The sequence below is a fragment of the Gorilla gorilla genome, chromosome 7 (genome assembly GCF_029281585.2).
Source record: "Gorilla gorilla gorilla isolate KB3781 chromosome 7, NHGRI_mGorGor1-v2.1_pri, whole genome shotgun sequence".
Taxonomy (NCBI): Eukaryota; Metazoa; Chordata; class Mammalia; order Primates; family Hominidae; genus Gorilla; species Gorilla gorilla.
Genome location: NC_073231.2, coordinates 70,040,156 through 70,065,893, shown reverse-complemented (window position 1 = coordinate 70,065,893; position 25,738 = coordinate 70,040,156). Strand labels below are relative to the sequence as shown.

At 34.4% G+C, this 25,738-nt stretch overlaps 1 protein-coding gene and 1 pseudogene across 5 annotated transcripts in view; one reads left to right on the top strand and one right to left on the bottom strand.

Moving 5' to 3' along the window:
* Window positions 1-25,738, top strand: part of SNTG1 (syntrophin gamma 1) — an 880,400-nt gene that overhangs the window by 829,494 nt on the left and 25,168 nt on the right. For all 5 annotated transcript variants that reach the window (XM_055349267.2, XM_019032962.4, XM_055349266.2 and 2 more), the window contains one exon: window positions 6,187-6,297. In XM_055349267.2, the coding sequence (XP_055205242.1) occupies window positions 6,187-6,297 (111 nt within the window). The remainder of the gene's footprint in view (window positions 1-6,186; window positions 6,298-25,738) is intronic.
* Window positions 16,594-16,971, bottom strand: LOC101132692 (cytochrome c-like; annotated as a pseudogene).

Here is a 25,738-nt window from a genome sequence, read left to right as displayed (position 1 = left end):
GGAAGTAGAATAAAGGGTACCTGGGGCAGTGGGGAAAGATAAGTGAAGACATATGATTAATGGGTACAGAGTTCCTGTTTAGGATGAAAAAAATATTCTGTAAATGGCTAGTGGTAATGATTACACAACATTGTGAATGTATTTAACATTCTTGAATCATACATGTAAAAATCATTACGATGCTAAATTTTATATTATGTATATTTTACCACACCAAAATAAAATGTGAATGTTCTTTTTATTTTTATAATTGTTAACGTTAAATAATAATTTGAAATTAGAAAGGAAGGAATTATAGATAATGTAAAAATACATGAGTATATTCTACTTAATTTTGACTGTTCTTATACAAATGTTTTAGTAATAAAGTAATCAAGATATGGAGTTTTAGTACTCTAAAAGTCATGCTTTTCTTCACATAGATCTATGTTGAAATAAACTATGAAATTGTGTTAAGACCAGCTACCCCAGCTGAACGAACACACACAACACATCACACTCAAATCACATGCCTTAAATGAAAGCCTCTCAGGGATATCCACTGGCATCATTAACAAAAAACTGTGAGTCCTTTTTGATTTAAAGAAAATCTTTGGCCCATCTATTCATGAGAAAAACATCGAAAACATTACAATAGGGGCTAGTCTACAAAATACCTGACAGGACTCAAAGTTTTCAAGTACAGTCTGATGAGGAACTGAGAACCTGTCACAGCCAAGTGGAACCTAAGAAGTCACAATGAATAAATGTAACATGGCACCATAACAGAAAAAGACATTAGGTTAAAACTAAAGATACCTAAATAAATGATAGACCTTACTTAATAATCTGCTGATATTAGTTTATTAACTGTGACAAGACACCATACTAATGTGAGATATCATTAATTGGGCAAACTGGGTGTGGAGTGGATATGAACTTTCTGATTGTCTTAATATTTTTGTAAGTCATATATATGTACAATATATATTTGCATATACATATTGTAAATATATATAATATATTATATATTATATTGTAAATATATATAATATATAATATATTATATTGTAAATATATATAATATATATTATATATATACACATATACTTTTTATTTTCCCTGCAAAACATCTTTAGACTTGTAGGATGGGTTCAATGTCATTATGTAGTCAAACAATAAATGCAAGTTTACTTTTTTTTAGTGCTTTTGCTCTTCTGCAGATTGTATGCTATCTAAATATGCTATTGTGATATTGGATGATGAGGTATAGTCAAAAAACCTTATAGACTTCTGGAAGGAATTCTGATCTAGTAAGAAATGAATTTCATTATAAAACTATTAGCTCCAGATTAACACCCCCTCAGGTATTCTTGGAGCTACAAATCTGGAAAAGTAGTATAATGCACTGTAGGCCTATATAAATTGAAAAATTGTCTCCTGAAAGGGGTAGCAGAAAATATTGACTTCAATCATGAAGGGTTATGCTGCAGTAATTCCTTGTTGCATCTTTCTGAAATGATGCACTAAACTAGTAGAATTGTTCAGACCATGGACTTAAACTTTTTCTTGAGCATGCTACTCATATTCCTCCACATTTGTCAAACTAAGTGTGCCTCAGAAATCTAGCCTAAGTACTACAAGTTTTTTTGTGTGCATGTGTGTTTTACTCTTAAAAAATTGGCATACAAAAATTAATATTTAAGAACACATATAAAGTAAACTGGGTACTAGGATTCTACCTTATCATATGCTTACCTTATGTATTAGTTATACAATTAAGGTAACATTCTATTATTTTATATAATCTCCATGTCGAATTTTCCTTTTACCTCTGTTACTTTAATTCTTAAATTTCGATCTTGTTTTAGTATTAATCTGTTGAAGAAAAATGCCAAAATTTTAATTTCAAACACAAAAATTTTCACACTTCGTTCCTTCCTTCTTTCTTTCCTTCCTCTCTCTTTCTCTTTCTCTCTTTCTGACAGGGCTCACTCTGCAGTGCAGTGGCATGATCACGGCTCACTGTAGCGTCGACCACTGGGCTCAGGTGATTCTCTCATCTCAATCTCCCAGGTAGCTAGGCCTACAGGCTCATGCCATCAAGTCCAGCTAACTTTTTGTCTTTTTTGTAGACAGGGTTTCATCATGTTGCCCAAGCTGTGTAAGACACAATTTTTTTTAAATGTAAGGTACATTTTTTCCCCATGTACCAAGATAGGAAAAAAAGAAAAACACACACTTTATTGAGTTGAAGGTGAAAGTTGCAATTTTTTTGTCTGGCATTGTTACCGCTCACCATTAAAATACATATGTACAAATGGAGACCATGGGTAATGTCTCCTAATTATAAACCTGTAATATCTAAGCTGAAAATATTACCACTAGGAAAAGTTATGCATATGAATATTTACTGTGGAATTGCTGGTTGGAGATAAACATTTTCTCACTCCATTTACCCTTAAATGTATTTCTTGGAACCTTTACCAATCTCATTTTCTCAGTGTCAGTGTGAGATAATCTTGGAGAACAGGCATTTTACCAGGAATTATTTTACATTTTGCTAGGTGAGGGGGTACTACTTTCTCATTAGAAACTCTGCTTAAAGAGGCTAAGACCTTAAGAAATCTGGGTTTTAAGGATCACTGGTGATATGTTAAAATTGGTATTCAGGATATGTTTAACTATAACTTGCTCTTCATATGACAGTGTGAATGTATTGACATAAGTGCTAATTTACAGTCATACCTCATTTTATCATACTTTGCTTTATCGTCCTTCACATATACTGTGTCTTTTACAAATTGCAGGTTTGTGGCAACCCTGCATTGAGCCACTCTATCAGCTGTTTTTCCAACAGCGTGTGCCTACTTTGTATCTCTGTGTCACATTTTGGTAATGCTTAAAATGTTTCAAAGCTCTTTAAATTACATTTGTTATGGTGGCCTGCAATTAGTAATATTTCATGTTATTATTGTAATTATTTTGGAGCACCATGAACTGTGCCCATATAAGATGGTGAATAATTTTAACCAAAAAGATGTGTGTTCTGACTCCTCCACTGACCAACTGTTTCCCACCTCTCTCCCTGTACTTAGGCTTCCCTATTCCCACAGACACAATAATTTGAAAATCAAGCTAATTAATAATCCTGCAATGGACTTTCTAAGCATTCAAATGAAAGACTCACATGCCTCTCACTTTAAATCAAAATCTAGAAATTATTACGCTTGGTGAGAAAGGCGTGTTGAAAACAGAGATAGGCTAAAAGTTGGGCCTCCTGTGACAAACAGTTAAGCAAGTTGTGAATGCAAAGGAAAAGTTTTCGAAGAAATGTAATAGTGCTACTCCAGGGAACACATACATGATAAGAAAGTGAAACAGATATGGAGAAAGTTTTCATGGTATGGATAGATCAAACCAGCCACAACATTCCCTTAAGCCAAAGCCTAATCCAGGGGAGGGCTCTCTTTTCAGATCTATGAAAGCTGATAAAGATGAAGAAGCTGAAGAAGAAAAGGTTGAAGCTAGCATAAGTTTGTTCATGAGGTTTAAGGAGAGAAGCCATCTCTACACCATAAAAGTACAACGTGAAGCAGCAAGTGCTGATGGAGAAGCTACAGCAAGTTATCCGAAGATCTAGCTAAGATCATTGATAAAGGTGGCTACACTAAACAACAGATTTTTAGTGTAGATAAAACAGCCTTATATTGGAAGAAGATGCCATCTGAAACTTTCATAGGTAGAGAGGAGAAGTCAATGTCTGGCTTCAAAACTTCAAAGGACAGGCTGCCTCTCTTGTTGGGACCAATGCAGCTCATGACTAAAGTATAGCCAATTCTCATTTACCATTCTAAACATCCTAGGACCCTTAAGAATTGTGCTAAATCTACCCTACCTGTACTCTAAATGGAATATTAAATCCTGAAGAACATCTGTTTACAGCATGGTTTACTGAATATGTTAAGCCCACTATTGACACCCACTGCTTCGAAAAAACAATTCCTTTCAAAATAATACGGCTCACTAAAAATGTACCAAATTATCCAAGAACTCTGAGGGAGATGTGCAAGGAGGTTAATGTCTTCTTGTCTGCTAACACAATATCCATTCTGCAGTCCATGAATCAAGGAGTATTTTCGACTTTCAAGTCTTATTATTTAAGAAATGCACTTTGTAAGGCTATAGATAACATAGATAAAGTGATTCCTCTGATGGATCTTGGCAGTCAATTAAAAACTTTCTAGAAAGGATTCATAATTTTAGATGCCATTACATTATCTATGATTCATGGGAGGAGGTCAAAATATCAATATAAATAGGGATTTGGAAGAAGTTGAATCAATTCTAAGCCCTCTTTGGAGACTTGGAGAGTTTCAGGACTTCAGTGAAGGAAGTCAATGCAAATGCCGTGGAAATAACAAGAAAACTAAAATTATAACTGGAGCCTTGAAGATGCAACTGAATTATTGCAATCTCATGATAAAACTTTGGTGAGTGAGGAGTTTCTTCTTATGGAGGAGCAAAGAAAGTGGTTTCTTCAGATGGAATCTACTTCTTGTGAAAATGCTGTGAATATTGTTGAAATGATAACAAAATATTTAGAGCACTACATTAATGTAGTTGATAAACAGCAGCAGGATTTGAGTGAATTGACTGCAGTTCAGAAATTCTGTGGGTAAAATTCTATTCGGCTATATTGCGGGCTACAGAAAAATCTTTCATGAAACAGTCAATCGATGCAGCAGACTTCATTGCTGTCTTATTTTAAGAAATTATCACAGCCACCCCAACCACCAGCAATCACCATCCTGATGAGCCAGCAGCTGTCAGCATCAAGGCAGCACCCTCCACCAGCAAGAGGACTACGGCTCACTGAAGACTTGAATGACCCCTAGCATTTTTTAGTAATAAATTATATTTTAATTAAGGTATATACATTGTTTTTTAGGCTTAATGTCATTGTACACTTAATAGACTACAGTATAGAAACAAACATCACTTTTATATGCATTGGGAAACCAAACAATTTCTGTGACTCACTTCATTGCAATACTTGCTGTTTCGTGGTGGTCTGGAACAAAATCCACAAAAGCCCTGAGGTATGCCTGTATATACCCCGAGGTATGCCCGTATATGCTTTTATCTATCACATTTTATTCTGAAAAAGATGTGAGACATATACTCTGTTCTTTCTTTACTACTTTATCAGAAACAATAGCTTAAATAGGACTGCACTCAGAAAATATTTGACTATATCAGCTATGTTTTGTTGATCTATTTAGAAACCGTAAGAAATCATTTAAGAAATATTTGAAACAATAATTTGTTAAAAGTATTTTCTATCACATATTTAATGAGATAAAGGTATGCTAAGATAAGGTAAAACAAACTACATGGTGTGTGATCATGTTTGAACACACATACACAATTTTCTTCTTTAATGATTTATATCTTTGGTGTTTTACTTTGGATATGCATGTTTTTAGTTTCAGGACATACCAAAGAGTGAACTGCTGCACCTGCTCCCAGGAAATATGATTTATGATATAGGATAGACAAAAACTTGTTATAGACAATTCCCACTTATTGCCAATTTAACCTTTTATATCTCCATTTTTGTTATTTGGAAAGGCAACAGATTTCTGTTACTTTCTGCTTCAGAGAATTACATTTGTAGAATATGTTTCTGAAAGAGGCTGTACTTTCCAAGATATTACAGACTGATGCAGATGGCTCTATAAAATGCTTATTCTGCATCTCATGAAAGCACCATGTCAGTTTTTGTCCTAAGGGTTTATTCAAGCTAATATGTCATCTTAATAAAGCGAAGGTTATTAGTTGAGCTTCAAGATGAAGTTCCAGAATGATCAATTCAAAATCACTTTGTCACTTCTATTGAAAAGGACTCAATGAAACATACAGTGCTTATTGACCGTGCGCATAAGACAAGATACTAAAAGCAATTTATTTTTATGTATTTTTGCAATAATTATTTCATGGATAAAATATTTCTGAAAATTAAATGATAATATTGAATCACAAATGTTAACATTTGATAAATATTTTTAAATTTCATTTTAAAATATTGGGACGTAGTACTAACTTTGTATGATTAACTTTTACCATTTAAAAAAGAACTATTTCTTGATTTGAAAGCAGATATTAATTCCACTGACTTACATTGTTTTTTTTTTCCCCCTTTAGGCTGTCCTTTGGAGGTATAAATTCTCTCAACTTAAAGGTTCTTCAGATGATGGCAAGAGCAAAATCAAATTTTTGTTTCAGAATCCAGATACTAAACAGATTGAAGCAAAGGTAAACCCAAGAAATTCATCACATAACACCTCTAACTACATTAATGCCATTAAGGAACAAAGAGGGGAAACTTTCAGGGAATCACAAGACCAAAAACACACATTCTCTGCTCATCTCGAAATATCCATCATGGCCAGAAGAATAAACTTACTTTAAGATTTTATTGGCGAATTTTCACTTAAAGGCAGCACTTAAAATAAATTACACAAAACTGATTGCATTTCTTAGTTTTAATTCCTTATGAACTGCATTTTTGTCACACTAAAATAACATCCTGGGAACTAAAGCAGTCCTTTGGTAGTTTCATTCTAAATAATAATTAAAAATACTTTGTAAAAATCTGACTATATTTACATAAATTTATATATTTACATTTTATTTACATATATTTTTTCACATATTCAAAATCTGCATTATTTTCATTACTATAATATAAAATTGATAATAACAATGTTTGCATTAGAATAAATTATAAATGCATTATCCCAGTATAGAGAAAAGGGTAAATAACAAAGTGAAAAATTATATCTATGGACATGAAACTCAATATAATTTTTCAACTGTGAATTAAAATTACCATATTTCTATTATACCCCTTTACTTATTAAATTCAGGGATAAGAAGCCTTAGCCTGACATTCAGAACCTTCCCAGGAATGTCCCTTGATGATATTTTTGGCAAAGTCTCCTGTAACACTGCTCTATATTTAGATTAGACACTCTCCTTCTTTTAACAAGGTGACTCCTTGTAGCCTTATGTATCTTCTGCTTTTCTCTCAACTGTTTTCCTTAGCTTTTTGTCTGAGTATCTCTCGAGATGTCCCATTCTTGTCTCTTACTTGTCTTTGGACTCATCTTTTCTTCCTCTTCCTAGTTCACAGGTTGTGTAAAGTGGGAACTGTGTCGTTCCTACAGCGGGCTCCTTTGCCACGACTCTGTAGCATTGATGTTTCCAGGGGGTTGCCTCACTTTGTCTACCATCAGTTTAGACAAATGTCTTGCTAACTTCTTCCACTCCCTTTATTTTACATGCCTCATAAGGTTTTAACTTACATTTCTAACACAGCCTCTTCCCTAAATATAGACCCATCTCTGCACCGGCCCTTTCTCTACCTCTCGCTACTGCTCCTCTTCTCCCACCTCAACTACCACTGATCAATCATTTACTTTGTGCCAACCACTTATTTTGATAATATCAAAGAATGCATTACTCTTGTCAAATTTTTTTTACCTTTAGCTCTTGGTATATTTCTTAATCTTCCAAAGCACAGCACAAGTTTTAATACTGGTGAAAGATGTTAATATTGTCAGTTCTGTATTATTCTGGCATTTATTCTGATGGGGAACCTCAACCACCAGTTGCTGACAGCGGTACAGTATTCAGTTACTTACCCCAACACTTTTTAATGAGCTAACAAACCCTTTGCAAAGGAACAAGAGTGATAAATGCAATCTAATGGCTACTAACTATGGTATTTAGATATTAATTTAGTGTAGCATGTATTATACATGCAATTAATTATACTGACAAGTATACTAGAAATTACCTGTCAGCTACTAAGTATTATTCATTCTTGTAATTTTTGTGTTTTAAAGCTTTCTCTCATATGTAATTCATTAAGAGCTAGTGTAAGAATAGATATTTGGTTGAGTGTAATTCTTGAATTGATAGGAAGTAATTATGGAATAGAAAAAAAGTCGTCTTAAAAATAATGAGACTATGACATTTGGTGAGTTGTTGAAATTCTTTAAAGTCAGCATCTACCTTTATAAAATAAAAGAAAATAATACCTCCATAGGTAATACTGAAAATACCCAATAAAATATGATGACTATTTAAACAACAATAATGCTAGACAATCAGAATGTTGGCCAGCCCTACAGAATTGTTTAGTCATACTTGTGTGTATCACCTGAACATTGCCTCTGCTGACATAAAAATTGTGTAAGAACTGGAAGCAGGACATTTGCTAACTATTGTATAACCTCTATAACCATGACCTGTAAGCAGTAAGCTAACATACCATCACAGGAGCAAAACAATCGTAGTGTAGATGTTCTTGTGTGGACATAAGCTTTTATTTATCTGGGATAAATGCCTAGAAGTGCAAATTGCACCATAGAATAGAAAATGTTTGTTCAGTTTTAAATAAAATGCCAAATTATATTCTATAGTGGCTACAGAATATAGATAACATTTTATATCCTACCAATAATGTATAAAAGATCCAGTTTCTCGACATCCCTGCAAGGTTGGGGTATTGTCACTTAAAATTTTGGTTCTGCTCATCATAGTCTTCATTTACATATCCCTCAAGTCTGATAATGATGAACAACTTTTTATATGTATGTTATATCCTCTTTGTTATATGCCATGTATGTTATATCCTCTTTGTTGAGGAGATTTCTCTTCCTGTTTCTTGCCCATGTTCTGACAATATTGTTAGATTATTATTTTTTGGTGCCTTGTCTCTGTTTTTCGGTTAATTGTGCTAGAGGTTTTTCAAAGAACAACATTAATTTTTACTGATTTTTATATTGTGGTCTGTAATCCATTCAATGAATTCTGCCCTTTTAATATTTGCCTATTTTTTAGTTGCTTTGGCTTTTATTTTGCTCTCATTTTTAATTTTTTTGAGATAATATTTTAGATTTCTGATTTGAAATGTCCTTTCTAATATAGGATTTCTTTCTATAATTTCCTTGTTAGCACTGCATTTGCTGCATCCCCAAAATTCTGACATCTTGTGTTTCTATTTTCATCGGTTCAATATGTTTTTATTGCCCTTAAGTCTTTCTCTTTGACAAATGGATTTTTTTCCTTTCCTTTTTTAAATAGACTTTAGTTTTTCAGAGCAGTTTTCAGTTCACAGCAAAGTTGAGTGTAAGGTACAAAAATTTCCTGTATACCACCTGTCCTTACACAAGCACAGCCCCCTCTGTAGTCAACATCCCCCACCAGAGGGGGGGATGAAGTTATAGCTGATGAACTTACAGTGACACATCATTACCACCCAGAGTCCATAGTTCACATTAGAGTTGACTCTTGGTGTTGCATATGTTATGGGTTTTGATACATATAGTGGCAGTTATCTGCCATTATAGTATCATAGTCGTTTCACTACCCTAAACATCTTTTGAGCTCTGCCTATTCACCCCTATCTCCTCTCCACCCCAAGAAACCACTCATTTTTAAAACTTGTCTCCGTAGTTTTTCCTTTTTCAAAATGTCATACAGTTGGATCATACAATAGTTACCCTTTTCATATTGGCTTATTTTAGTTAGTGCTATGACTTTAAGTTTCTTCCATGTCTTTTCGTGACTTAATAACTCATTTTAGTACTGAATAATATCTAATTTTCTGGACGTACAACAGTTTATTTATCCATTCACCTACAGACAGACTTCTTTGTTACTTCCATGTTTTAGAAATTATAAACAAAACTGTTCTAAACATCCATATTCAGGTTTTGAGTGGACATAAGTTTTCAACTTCTTTGGGTAATATCATGGAGTGTGATTGCTAGATCATATGGTAAAACAGTATTTAGTTTTTTTAAAATTGCCAAACTGTCTTCCAAAGTAATTGTAGAACTTTCCATCTCCATCACCAATAAATGAAAGTTGCTTTTGCTCCACAATCTCAGCAGTAACTGTTGTTGTCCATGTTCTGGATTTGGACCATTCTAATAGGTGTGTAGTGGTATATTATTGTTGTTTTAATTTGTATTTATCTGATGATATACAACGTGGCACATATTTTCATAAGCTAATTTTCATCTGTATATATTCTTTGGTAAGGTATCTGTTAAGGTTTCTAATATTTTCATACGCTAATTTTCATCTGTATATATTCTTTGGTAAGGTATCTGTTAAGGTTTCTGGCACATTTTTAATTGGAATTTTTGTTTTCATATCATTGAGTTTTAACAATTCTTTGCATATTTTCCTTAGCATCTTTTATCTGCTATGTTGTCTGAAAATATTTTTGTCCAATCTGCAGTGTGTCTTTTTGCTCTCTTGAGAATGTCTTTCATAGAGCAGAAAATTTTAATTTTAATGAGGTCCAGTTTATCAGTCGTTTCTTTTGTGGATCATGCCTTTGGCATAGAATCTAAAAAGTCATTGCAAAAGTGAAGGTCATCTAGACTTTGTACTATGTTATCTTCTAGGAGTTTTTAAAATATTGTCTTTTATAATTGGAGCTGTGTTCCATTTGGAATTAATTTTTGTGAAGGGTGTAATATTTCTGTCTAAGTTCTTTCTTTTTTATTTTTTTGCATTGCATGTGGATGTCCATTTTTTCCAGGATCATTTGTTGAACAGGCTATATTTACTCCATTGTATTTTTTTGCTCCTTAGTCAAATATTAGTTGACTGTATTTATGTGGGCCTATTTCTAGGCTTTCTCTTCTGTTCCATTGATCTATTTGTCTGTTCCTTTCCTAACATCATGCTGTCTTGATGACTGTAGCTTTAGAGTATGTCTTGAAGTTTTATAGTGTTAATCCTTCAACTTTGATCTTGTTTTTCAATAGTGTGATGGCTATTCTGTGTCTTTTGCCTCTCTCTATATATTTTAGAATCAATTTGTCAATATCCAAAATTACTTGCTGGAATTTTGATTGGAATTTATTAAATCTGTAGTTCAAGTTTGGAAGAACTGACATCCAGACAATATTGAGTCTCCCTGTCCATGAATATAAAATATATTCCATTTATTTAGTACTTCTTTGATTTATCAGAGTTTGATAGTTTTCCTCTTATAGAATTTTTATGTATTTAATTAGCTTTATATTAACTTACCTGACATGTGACCGAGAATATCTTTCCCTTTTTTATAATTTTAGTAGAAAATCTTTGGATTTCCCACCGTTAAGTATGGTATCAGCTCTTGGTTTGGTCGGTAATTTTTATCAAGTTGAGGATGTCCCCCATCTATTCCTAGTTTACTGGGAGTTTTTATCACGCATGAGTGTCGGATGAGTTTTCTGGATCTATTGATACAGACATGTGATTTTTCTTCTTTAGCCTGTTGATTTGATGTAATACATTAATTGAATTTCAAATTTTGAATAAGCTTTGTATATCAACTATAATAGTGGATTCTTCCATTTCTCCTTGAAGTTCTGTCAGTTTAGCCTTACATATTTGTATGCTCTTTTATCAGGTGTATACATGCTAAGGATTGTTACGTCTTTTTTGGATAATTTATTTACCATTGCTTAATGTCCCTCTTTTTCCCTAAACCTTTCCTTGTTAAAGTCTGTGCCATCTAGAATCAATAAAAACTATTGCTTTCTTTAGGTTAGTGTTAGCATGGCACAACTTTCTCCATTCACTGACTTTTAATCCATGTATGCCTTTAACATTGAAAGTGGATTTCTTGCAAATAACATATCATTTGGTCTTATTTCTTCATCCATTTTGACAATCTTTATCTTTTAATAAGCACATTTAAGACCACGGATGTTAAAAATAATTTTTGATACAGTTGGATGAATATCCACAATATTTCTTATCCTTGTGAATTTATTGCCCTTGTTCTTTATTCTTATTTTAGTCTTCCATGTTTTACAGCTTTTGTAGTTTTCACACTTAACATAATTCTATTCTCTCTCCTTATTAGCACAACAGTTATATATTGTTTTACTTTTATTAGTGGTAGCGCTAAACCTTGTAAAATATGTTTACAACTAAACCAAGTCCGCCTTCAAAACAACACTACACTGATTCACAGGTGGTGTATCTTATAATAACAAAATCCTCCTAATTCCTGCCTCTCCTTCCTTCTATTATTGCTGTCACTCATTTTGCTTATACACAATCCTATACAATCTAATACATTGTTATTATTTTGAATAAACTGTTATGTGTTAGATAAATAACATTTCATTTGTTTCTCTTTTTTAGAATTTGCATTTTCTGCATACATTGCTTATTTGTTCTTGCATGTGATCTATTTTATCTATTAAAGCTTGTGGTATATTAATCATAGTTGTTTCAAATGCCTGTTCTAATAAATCCAATGTCCCTGCCATATCTGCACCTGGTCATGCTTGCCCTATCTCTGTAAACTGTGATGTCTTTTTTCCGTGTATTATGATTTGCAATATTTTCTTTTTTTAATTGTTTTTATTATAATTTAAGTTCAGAGATAAATGTGCAGAATGTGCAGGTTTGTTACATGGGTATACACGTGCCACGGTGGTTTGCTGCATCCATCAACCTGTCATCTAAATTAGGTATTCCTGCTAATGCTATCCCTTCCCTGCCCCACCCCACCTCTTGACAAGCTCCAGTGTGTGTTGTCTCCTTCCCTGTGTCCATGCGTTCTCATAGTTCAGCTCCCACTTATGAGTGAGAACATGTGGTGTTTGGTTTTCTGTTCTTGTGTTACTTTGCTGAGAATGATGGTTTCCAGCTTCATCCATGTCCCTGCAAAGGACATGAACTCATCCGTTTTTATGGCTGCATAGTATTCCATGATGTATATGTGCCACATTTTCTTTATCCAGTCTATCATTGATGGACATGTGGGTTGGTTCCAAGTCTTTGCTATTGTGAACAGTGCAGCAATAAACATATGTGGGCATGTGTCTTTATAGGAGAATGGTTTATAACCCTTTGGGTATATACTCAATAATGGGATTGCTGGGTCAAATGTATTTCTGGTTCTAGAGCCTTGAGGAATCGCCACTCTGTCTTCCAAAATGTTTGAACTAATTTACACCCCCATCAACATTGAAAAGCATTCTCCACATTCTCTCCAGCATGTGCTATTTCCTGACTTTAATGATCACCATTCTAACTGACGTGAGATGGTATCTCATTGTGGTTTTGATTTGCATTTCTCTAATGACCAGTGATGATGAGCATTTTTTCATATGTCTGTTGGCTGCATAAATGTCTTTTTTTGAAAATTGTCTGTTCATATACTTTGCCAATTTTTGATGGGGTTGTTTGTTTTTTTCTCGTAAATTTGTTTAAGTTCTTTGTAGATTCTGGATATTAGTCCCTTGTCAGATGGATAGATTGCAAAAATTTTCCCTCATTCTGTAGGTGGCATGTTCACTCTGATGATAGTCTCTTTTGCTGTGCAGAAGCTCTTTAGTTTAACGAGATCTCATTTGTCAATTTTGGCTTTTGTTGCCATTGCTTTATTGTCTTAGTCATGGAGTCTTTACTCCTGCCTATGTCCTGAACGGTATTGCCTAGGTTTTCTTCTAGGGGTTTTATGGTTTTAGGTCTTCGTTTAAATCTTTAATCCATCTTAAGTTAATTTTTGTATAAAGTGTAAAGAAGGGGTCCAGTTTCAGTTTTCTGCATATGGCTAGCCAGTTTTCCCAGCACCATTTATTAAATAGGGAATCCCTTCCCCATTGCTTGTTTTTGTCAGGTTTGTGAAAGATCAGATGGTTGTAGATGTGTGGTATTATTTCTGAGGACCCTGTTCTGTTCCATTGGTATATATATATATTGGTACCATTGGTATATATATATATATATATATGATATGTATATATATATAATATATATATATGATATGTATATATATAGGTACCATTGGTATATATATGTATATATATGTCTGTTTTGGTACCAGTACCATGCTGTTTTGGTTACTGTAGCCTTGTAGTATAGTTTGAAGTATGGTAGCATGATGCCTCCAGCTTTGTTCTTTTTGCTTAGGATTGTCCTGGCTATGTGGGCTCTTTTTTGGTTCCTTATGAAGTTTAAAGTAGTTTTTTCCAATTCTGTGAAGAAAGTCAGTGGTAGCTGGACAGGGATAGCATGGAATCTATAAATTACTTTGGGCATATGGCCATTTTCATGATATTGATTTTTTCTATCCATGAGCATGGAATGTTTTCCCATTTGTTTGTGTCCTCTCTTATTCCCTAGAGCAGTGGTTTGTAGTTCTCCTTGAAGAGGTCCTTCACATCCCTTGTAAGTTGTATGCCTAGTTGTTTCATTTTCTTTGTAGCAATTATGAATGGGAATTCACTCATGATTTGGCTCTCCATTTGTCTGTCATTGCTTATAGGAATGCTTGTAATATTTTCACATTTATTTTGTATCCTCAGACTTTGCTGAAGTTGCTTCTCAGCTTAAGGAGATTTTGGGCGGAGACAATGGGGTTTTCTAAATATACAATCATGTCATCTGCAAACAGAAATAATTTGACTTATTCTATTCCTATTTGAATACCCTTTATTTCTTTTGACTGATTGCCTGGTCAGAACTTCCAATACTGTGTTGAATAAGAGTGGTGAGAGAGGGCATCCTTGTCTTGTGCCAGGTTTTAAAGGAAATGCTTCTAGGTTTTTGCCCATTTAGTATGATATTGGTTGTGGGTTTGTCATAAATAGCTCTTATTATTTTGAGATATGTTCCATCAATACCTAGTTTATTGAGAGCTTTTAGCATGAAGGGTGTTGAATTTTGTCAAAGGCCTGTTCTGCATTTATTGAGATAATCATGATCAACAAAATGGATAGACCTCTAGTCAGACTAATAAAGAAGTAAAGAGAGAAGAATCAAATAGACACAAAAAAATGATAAAAAGAATATCACCACTGATCACACAGAAATACAAGCTGCCCTCAGAGAATACTATAAACACCTCTATGCAAATAAACTAGAAAATTGAGAAGAGATGGATGAATTCCTGGACACATACACCTTCCCAAGTCTAAACCAGGAAGAAGTCAAATCCTTGAATAGACCAATAACAAGTTCTGAAATTGAGGCAGCAATTAATAGCCTACCAACCAAAAAATGTCCAGGACCAGACGGATTCACAGCCGAATGCTACCAGAGGTACAAAGAAGAGCTGGTACCATGCCTTCTGAAACTATTCCAAACAATAGAAAAAGAGGGAATCCTCCCTAACTCATTTTATGAGGCCAGCATCATCCTGATACCAAAACCTGGCAGAAACACAACAAAAAAGAAAATTTCAGGCCAATATCCCTCATGAACATCGATGCGAAATCCTCAGTAAGATACCGGCAAACCGAATCCAGCAGCCCATCAAAAAGCTTATCCACCACGATCAAATCGGCTTTATCCCTGGGATCAAGGCTGTTTCAACATACGCAAATCAATAAACGTAATCCATCGCATAAACAGAACCAATGCAATGTCTTCCTGATAGTCAGGCATGATGTATTGAATAAAAGGTGCTGTTACAAACATGCCTTCAGTAATGTTGTGTTAAGGTTGGGGAGGGGAGTGTTCTACAGCTTGTGAGTAGGACTCAGTCTTTTAGCTGGCCTGTGCCTCTGAACTGTGGCTTCACATATGCTGCTCAGTCACCCCCGCTTAGGTTGGACAGGATGGCTGGAGGGGGTTGGAGTAGGGTATTTCCCTTCTCCAAGGTGAGTTAGGCTCTGATAAAACACCAGCAAGTTAGGCTCAGGTTACCTAGTTTCTCTTGAGGGCAGGCCTTGCTAAGAAGAACATAGTGCCTGAGCTATTTTTTTTTTCATGATCTGTGGTTTTCTTTTTAATTATCTTAAGTCTTATGATCACACATAATTTTAAAACTTGTGTATATCTCCTCTAGTTTAATCCTTTTAAGTTGGCAAAAGCACCATTCCAATCACAAACACAGCAGTTCTACAGTTTTATGTTTCTGAATGGCTGTTTGAAGACTATCCTAAATTATAACTTAGTTTGAATTAGATTGTGAAGAATTCAAGAATGAAGTTTAACTTCCTACTATTTTAAAAGCATGTGACCTTACAGATCAATAAAATGTAAGAAGTGTTAAATAATCTTTGATATTACACATAAATCACACTAAAATGCCTTTCAATAAGTAAAAGGAACCATTTTAAATATAGGGAATTCTAATTACACTGGCATAGTTAAGGCCAAAAATATAAAGTAGACATTGCTACCTTATTTATCTTCAACCCTTGCCTTTAAGAGGCAAATTAACACAAAACACAAGTGAATCTTGCTTGGTTCTGAGACAGTGAAGAAATTTCTCCCGTATTTAAATATACTCACATAACCAGTTATATAAATCTAAATATAAAACCAATCTCCAGTAAGTTTTAAGATGGTACTCACCATCTTTGTGAAAAGTTGAACATTACTAATGAAGTCTAACATATCTTTAGAAGGGGTGAATAGCGATAGCATTTACTGAATTGGAATTACTATTAAAATTCAAAAACTGAACATATTCATTTAACCACAAGCCAGTCTTTGTTTTAAACCAGGACTGCCCAACAAAATATTCTGTCAGTCATTCATGATCTGAATTCTGGTGTATGAGATCTCTTAAAGTATGGTGGACATAAAAAACTCACGGGACATTCTGTTTTGTAATAAATAAGGCAGTGGCCACTCATTAGTAGCTTTTTTGAGATAAGCTATCAAGTCTGCCCTTTCTACCTTCTTAATGCAGGCAAAGATCATTTTTGTTCCAAGGATGTACTTCTTGGGAGTCTCCAAATACACCATCAGTGTATCCTCTCCCCAGGTGATGCCTTTGTTCTTATTAGCATCTGTGTAAGAGAATCCAACAGCCTGACCTGTCTTCTACCCGAAGAGACCATGGAGATTAGGCTCAGTCTTGTGCTTGCCTCCCTTTTCCATGATGTGGCACAGGACACACTTCTGAACAAAGATCTTCTTGCCTTTCTCAACATCACCCATATTTAATTCTCTTTTGAGTCGCTTGAGCAATGAAGGTTCCTGCTCCGAAGCCGGACGTCACACTCTATTTCCTTAGCTATTTTTAAATGTTTTCCCCTCCTCCTACCAGCAGCATTGGGGATTTTTCTCCAAAATCCACTATGAGAATCTGGTCAAGGTCCTGGAAGTAAAAATTACGGAAGTGTGGAGACACTGATAACTATGCTCCCCTAGAGTTCTTATCTCTCAGACTTGTCCACACTGACCCTCCAGCAAGTCATCAATGATACTTCAGGCTTCCCCACCTCAGCACCGGTTTCTGCAGAGGTTTTTACTCAGTGATTTCTGTTCCAACAATCCGTGATTCTTGGAATATGACTGTCAGTCCTTCCAATTTTGGGGACAGTGGTTTTCCCCAATGGAGATAAGGAGAGTTGTCGATTTTTCAGTTCGTTTGGCTTTTTCCTTGTTGCCAGGATGGGGTAGAAACTTCTAGGTTCTTACACATTGAACTGGAAACCTGAAGCCCCTGATACTCAGAATTTTAGAAAGGGGGTGTTTAGTTTCTAAGTATTTGGGGATTTATCTTTCTAGAGTTGATTTTCAGTCTGACTCCAGAGAACATACTCTATACGATTTCATTTTTTTCATCCTCTATATCATATATCATATAATTTTGATTGAGGAAGACACAAATATATGGAAAGAACTCAGAATGGCATAGATTCTCTTCTGGCCTCTCTTTTGTTTTATTGGTTGATGTGTCTGTTTTTATTAGTATTATACTGTTTTAATTCCTAGCTTTGAAATACAGTTTGAAGCCAGGTAGTGTGGTGTCTCCAGCTACACTCTTTTGGCTCAAGATTGCCTTTAATTGTGTGTGTGTGTGTGTGTGTGTGTGTGTGTGTGGTTTTAAGAGAAAATTATGAAAGATAATTCTGTGTTCAGGGATTGGAAAAATTAATGTTGTTAAAACATCTATATTACCCCCAAAAGATTAATAGATTCATTAAATTTTTTACCAAAATTTCAATTTTACTTTCTTAGAGATAAGCTCTAAAATTAATACAGAAACACACACACACACACACACACACACACAAATAACCAAGGCAATTCCTATACATAAGTATAGGAATTAAAACAGCAGAATACTGATAAAAAAAATAGACACACTGACCAATGAAACAAAATAGAGAGGCCAGAAAAGAATCTGTGTGATTATGATCAATTGATTTTTACTATGGCCCCCATAATACAAAATGGGAAAAGAACAGTCTCCAATAACAGGGTGACAAGAAAATGGAATTTTCATGTTCAGGAGAATGAAATTGGGTTCTTATCTAACACCATATATAAAAACAACTCTAAACATTATATGACTTTGGTCTGGGCAATGACTTTTTGGATTTGCCTCCCTAAGCTCAGGCAACAACAGCAACAACAACAAAAAATAAACAAACAGGATTATATCAAACTCTAAATCTTCCTCACAGCAAAGGAAATGAACAGAGTGATGAGGCGACCTATATCATGGGAGAAATATTTATAAGCCGTACATGTGATAAGGTGTTAGTAATCAAAATATATAAGGAACTAAAACAACTTCGAAGTACAAAACAACCCATTAAAAATGGGCAAAGGACTCATTTTGAGACATTTCTCAAAAGAAGACATAATAATAGCCAACATTTATGTACATGTGAACCTATGAAGCAATGCTTAACATCACTAATCATTAGGAAAATTAGAAACTCAGTGGGCTATCACCTCATATCTATCAAATGGCTATTATCAAAAAGGTGAAAGATAAGTGTTGGCAAAAATGTAGAGAAAAGGGAACCCCTGTATGCTGTTGGTGGCAATGTAAATTTATACAAGCCACGTTGTAAACTGTGAAGAGCTTTCTCTAAAAACTGAAATAGAACCACCACTCTGTGTAGAACCAGCAATCCCATTTCTGAGTATATATGCAAATGATTTGAAATAAGTATATTGAAGAGACATCTGCAATTTCATGTTAATTGCTACTCCACTCACAATAGCCAACACACAGAATCAACCTAAATGTCCATCAACCGATAAATGGATAAATAAAATATGGTATATGTATACATAATGGAATAGTATTCAACCTTAAAAAAGAAGGACATTATGTCATAGAAGAATCTGGGGGTCATTAGGCTAAGTAAAGTCAGCCAGACACAGAAAGACAAATCCTATATGTTCCCACTTATATGTAGAATCGAAACCATGGAACTCTCAGAAGAGAAGTAGTATTTACAGAGACTGGAGAATAGGGGGAATGGAGAGATTTTGGTCAAAAGGTACAATGTTTTGTTAGACTAGAGTAAGAGATGATAAGTATCTGAGGGGAAAAATGCCCAAGCTTATTACTGGGCCTTTGCAGGCATCAGTGGGTATGGGGCCATGGCTTTTCTGTAGCATTTGGCTAGAGAATATCAATTATTGTATAACAGTTTCTGTCTTGCTAGACTGCCCCTCTCAGGTCACGTGGCTAGAAGGAGTAGGCTTCTCTTAGGTTTACTGGTCTGCATCCATTGGTATTTCTGGGTTGCCAGCCTCTCCACTATCTTGTTTGGGGGATATGACACAGAGAGGCAAACCCAGAGAACTCGTCACGTGTTGTGAGGGTCCTGGGGTCTCTGGGTTCTTAGTCTGCCTGCCTCTTCTCTCTCTTTCAGGGTGTCCTTACATTTATTTTATGTATGTTGTCCAGGGTTTGTGATGATACTTCGGAAGAGGAATAAGGAAAAGTACATCTATTCTATCTCCAACATAGTACTATGTTTATTTTTAAACTGTTAATGCCATTTTTTAAAAAAAATTATTTGACTTATTTTGATTACTCTGATTGTTAGTTTCTCGCTCTTGATAACCCCAATGAATAGTGACAAAAAATATTTTTTAAAGTTGACAGTGGAAGTATAATTATCATGTGGCTCTTGTAACTGCTGAGTAGTCTGGAGAGAGAAATTTTAACATGTAGAGACATCGTTATGTAGGCTTATTTTGTAAAATAATGTTTTCTATAATGCAATGCCTAGATTTCACCTTATTTTTACACAAATATGGCTCAAATAAGAGTAGATTTTATATGAGTAAACAATACTGAGGAATTTACATGGCTTAAGATAATTTAACCCAATTTAATTTTTAAACAGTTATTTTAAACCTCAAATGTTAAATATAAAATACCTGTAAACTGCTGCTAAATTATGAGTTGCAGTGGATTCTATTGAAGGAGAGACTGGAAACCCAGGACAGTGTGTTCTGGTGGAGGCCACTGTCTGCATAACAAGAAGCTGGTTGTCTCCGTACCTCCCTTACCCCATTAGTTACCATTCAATAGAACATTTTTCATCCCGAACATATTAAACAACATTCATTCACCAAAGTCAAATTTTCTATTTCTTGCTCTGATCTCTGTTTACCAGACTTTAGATAGGTAAGCTAATAGGTAACTGTGAGTGATGTCTAAAAGTACTGTTACTAAGATGGTTTCTTACAGTATTTCAAAATTTTATGTGGCTTATGATGCAAATTATTTTTTGCCTTGCTTACTGCTGATTTGGGAATAATAATTGAAGGCTATCATTTTCACCTAATTTTATATAGCTTAATAGCTATTTGCATGTAAATCTTTCATCAGAATGTATTATAAATGAAATGTTTGAGTATTTAAGACTTCATTATGAGACCAGGCTTGTTTTAGAGGGATTTAAGATTATACTTTACACATATTTCTACAGAAAACAAAACATTATTTTGGGGGTAGAAGCAAATAATATTTACCACTTTGTTTTCCTGTGTCCCCATCTCAAATATATTGAAGGCAAGAGAATATACCTATTTATTAACAATTAATGCCAAAAATTGTTGAAGTTGTTTACAGAAACGTATTGGGAGATTTTACTTATCTGCTGCCCATATGTCCTCCCATGCATCCAAGAGTTCCAACAGTATGATAAGTAATTTGCAAATCTTTGAAAAATTCTAGGATATAATATATTTAATAAAGTGCCACATTTTAAAATCACCATCTTGATATGATATATTTTTGAAGTTATGATTGTCAATAAAAGATCATAACCCAAAAGAAATAAATTATTAATAAGTGAAGAGATTTTATTTCATCAAAGTTAAAAAGAAAAGGTGAGCCAGGGTGTGAAATATGGGTCTGAAAATGTGGTTAAATGTGGAGGCTGTTACAACGTTTCTTTCCTTTTCTAAGGAAAATAATCTAAGCAGTGGTGAAAATGGTTCAGAATAGACTTAGAACTTACCATATGTGATAATAGGGAAATACTTTCAACAAAACATGCATTAGTTTAACAATTCATATACATATTCCCAGGGCAAATACATCATAACCAGAGCTTATTTAACAAGAAATATGGTTTCTTTGGGGAATATTATTGCATGAGCCGCCATATGTATTACAACATTAAACATTCCAAATAGTGCTTAATTCATTGGTTGTGAGAAAGCATCAGAAATACTGAAGAAAATCGTGTGGGTTTACATAGGATTTGGGAGAACTTTGTTTTATCTTTTTGCTGTTGTTGTTGTTGATCTATATAAGACTAATGTCATAATAAAAAAACCTTTTATACTTTCTTCCTCTGATAGCAAAAATTCATAAATTCTTACTTCATTACTCAGAAAGCTTAATAAATTTCCCATCTGTTTTCCAAAGCCTAATTAAACTTCTCAGAACTTCCCTAGTGGAACAGGGGAGTGGCTCCCAATTGAAGCCTTGAGCGGTGTTATAGTTTTTTTTGACAAGTTACAAAAGCTTATTTTATTGCCACTGATAACTTAAAAGTTGTTTCCATATATAATATTCATTTAGACACTAATACAGCTAGGCTTACTGATATATTCTCATAGTCATTTATAACTAAACATTCTGAGTCACAATACTTTTCTTTACTGCCTCTAATATTGTATGTTTATGTATACGTATTTTTTCTTAAATTATAATTGGACTTAACATGGAGAGAAAATCCCCTGATTTCAAAACGTGCTGTATTCTACACACATTGGTGTAGCTTTATTCATTGAATTTCATGATAATTCCCCTTATGGAAATAATGTTAAAATATTTCCTAAACTAGTGTACACAGCATATTCGTCTAAACTACTGAGTTTGAGATCTGAAAGTCATGCTAGTGCATTTTGTACGGTACATAAGAGAAGGGGAAAGAAATTTGCTTCTCTATTTAGTGGAACAGTGCAGAACTTGGGAAGATTTTTAAATGGAGCTGATCATTGGAGGCTCCTTTTCCCCAAACATCTCCTTACCCCAAGTCCCCACCATCTCAGGTACTACAGCATCATAAGAGAAATTTTCAAATATATTAAGTATTAGTGAAATTCAAGTCAGAAATTGAGGATTGACTCCCATTAATACTACTTTCTGGCTAGTCTCTATAAATCTTCATTTTCTCATTGTAAATTGTGCCTTGAAGCACCTACCTTAAAGGGTCGCTCTAGAGAAAAAAAAAATGTTTCTGATTTGAACATAAGGATTGAATACATAACACAATTAATGGAACACTTTGGATGCTCAGTTTTTCAAAGCTCCTGACTGAAGAATTCATGACGTGTTGATGTCTGGATTTCAGAAGAAGATGGCCGGTAATCTAAACGAATCCCTGTTTGGCACTTGAGTCTTATAAATAAGGTCTTTTAATATTCACAAGGCTGGGTAGGTATTTGGGATCAAGGCTCTCTTTCTGTCTTGTAAATAAAGGATCAGCTTTCAGTCTATCTGGTTTTTCACAATTTCTGACTCTATCTGTTATCTGAAACCAAAGGTTTTCTAAAATTCCAAGATCCCTTTCCCTCTCATTTCCAGCTGTACAAAGCACTGGCTGTTTAGACTACAGAGAAGACAAACGAGGATGAGGCAGAGCATCTGCTTAATAGCACAGGTCCTGCATAAATTCATGTTTGGAGTGCTTCATACTGTAAAATAGACTTAAGTAGATAGAAATAAGTTAGGACAAAAATTGAACTCACATTTGCGCAGGTGTGTGTTTGTGTATAACTTCCATAATAGCTTATTTTATGTGAAATTTTATTTCAAACTAATGATTGAATTGAGAACAGGAATGTGTGGTGAAGAAGATATCTGGACAAGATAGTGCCTCTCTGTCCCTTAGAAGAGATTTTAAACTCCTGGGAATCACTGAGGATTCTGAATTATTTTTATTTTTCATTGATATATTTTTTCTCCTTGCATATAATTTATTTTCAAATCTCCTATTCTCCATCGGAATAGTGAATTTCTCTACCCATTTGTGTTAAGAGTACTCTGTACTCTTAACACTCTGTACATTTTCTCTCTCGGTAGACTATAAAATTTACATTAACATCTATAGATAAAACAAATGTATTTACTGCCTCCAAAATAGTAGCTGTCAAAGGGAACATGCCTATACTATGCAGCATTTTGTTTTATCCTTTTTGACAAAAGTAATCATCTACGAAGAGAAGAATTGTAAATAAATTTTTAGTGAGTGACCCAAGTAAGAACATTTTGAAAATCAGAATTTTAAAGTTGAAGACCTTCTGGAAGCAATTTCCCAGGAAGTAAAGTAACAAAACACAGAGTGTAGTAACCAAGTACTGTATTATGTTCTCATAGTAAGGTAATTGTAGCAAAAAAACACCATCTCATGAAAGCATTTAAGGGTAGAAATAATAAACTGCATTTCAACTGGAAAAACAGAATTATCCTGAAGCTATACATATGTCTATTTATAATTATTTGCACAATGAAGTAAGACTAACTGTATAAATTTAGGTCTCCCCATGCCCCAAGTAAGTTTCTTAACTGCATTCATCATGCCACCTTAACATTTATGGCCATAGGTATCAAGATATTGGCTGACATATTAATATTCACCAAATAATTTAATATGAGAAGAACAGTGTAAACCTGATATTGAGATACAAATCTCTTATTTTATTTACATTAATTTAAAAGAGATAAAGCAAAATTTTATTAAACATTGTTCTATTACATCAAAATCCTAAAAGAACCTAAAAGATTTTGAAGCAAGCAGTTTAGCAGAGATAGGCAATGTAATAAGTTTCTATTTTTATTTGCCAAACTCAGTAATGAGGATCAGGAGATTAAGATACATAATAAACAAATAATCCAAATCACAAAGAGTAAAGGTTATAGTCCTTAGAAACCCATAAAATAGATGAAGAGAGTAAAGGATCAAAACAATAGGTTGGATTCTGATCTATGCCTATAAACACTGGAATGCAAATTAATTGATACTTATGGACCATAAACATTTTGCAAATTACTGTGCCTTAGGCATTTTAAGAAATCAAAAGTGAATGTGGGCTGGATTTTCAGAATGGCATAGTAATGACTTCTGAAATTCCACTCTTCTGGAAAGGCAATGAGAAAATATTCATAATTATCAGAATCAATGTTATTCAGAATTGTGGAAATAAATTAAATGTTTGGAATAACCATACAGCATTTATTAAAAACAAAACAAGCTTCAAGTTTTGGTAAGAATGGACAGCTTTGCAACATTGTAGCTTATTATATTCCTACTACCCTGTCCAGACCACCACTGTGACCTCAAAAATATGCATCCTAGAAAACACAGTAGCTAGCTATAAGACCCAGCACCTCAGAACCCACTGAAGGGTGTGGACTGGGCTTGGAGATTCTAAAAAAGCACAATCTCAAGAAGATCATAATCATCTGACCTATCTGGAAGCTTCCTAGAGAAGTCAATTTGCAGGCTGCTACGGTTTTAATATGGCTTGTCCCCTCTGAAACTCATGTTGAAATTTGATTCTCAATGTGACAGTGTGATGAGGTGGGGCCTATTGGGAGGTGTCTGGGTCATAATGGTGAATAATGCCCTCTTGTGGGAGTGGGTGAGTTCTCATTCTAGGGGGAAATGGATTAATTCCCATGAGAATTCGTTGTTAAAACAAGTCTGGCTTCACAGGTTTGTCTCTCTTACTTCCTCTCTCACCATGTGGTCTCTTTGCATATTCCCACTTCACTTCCACGTTCTGCCATGAGGTCAAGCAACCTGAGGCAGTCACCAGATGTGGCTGCCCCACCTTGAACTTTCCAGCCACCATAATCAGAGCCAAATAAACTGCTTTTTTAAAAGATAAATTATCCAGTCTCAAGTATGCTGTTATAGCAACACAAATGGACTAAGAAAATTGGCATACAGAGTGGGGTGTTGCTCTACAGATATCTGAAAATGTGGAAGTGGCACTGGAAGTGGGTAATGACTGGTGGCTGGAAAAATTTGGAGGAGACTAAAAAAAGCCTGTATTGCTATGAATGGAATCCTTAGGGTGATTGTGGTGAGGACTCAGAAGAAGACAAAAAGATGAGGGAAAGTTTGGAACTTCCTAGAAATTCATTATGTGGTCAGGACCAAAATGCCATTAGAAATAAAATCAGTGGAAGATATGCCTATTACACCCTTGCAAAGAACCTGACTGCATTATGTCAATGCCCTAGTATTTTGTGGAAGGTCAAACTTAAGAGTGATTAATATTTGACAGAAGAAAACTTCAGGTAGTAAAGCATTCAGGCAACTGCATGGTTGCATTTAACTGCATGCAGTAAGATTTAAGAGCAAATACATGACCTAAATGCACAATTTATAGTTAAGAGGAAAGCAGAATGTAAAGATTTTAAAAATTTGCAGACCGATTATATAAAAAGAAAAGACATGTTTGGAAAGGGTGCTGAGGGTTT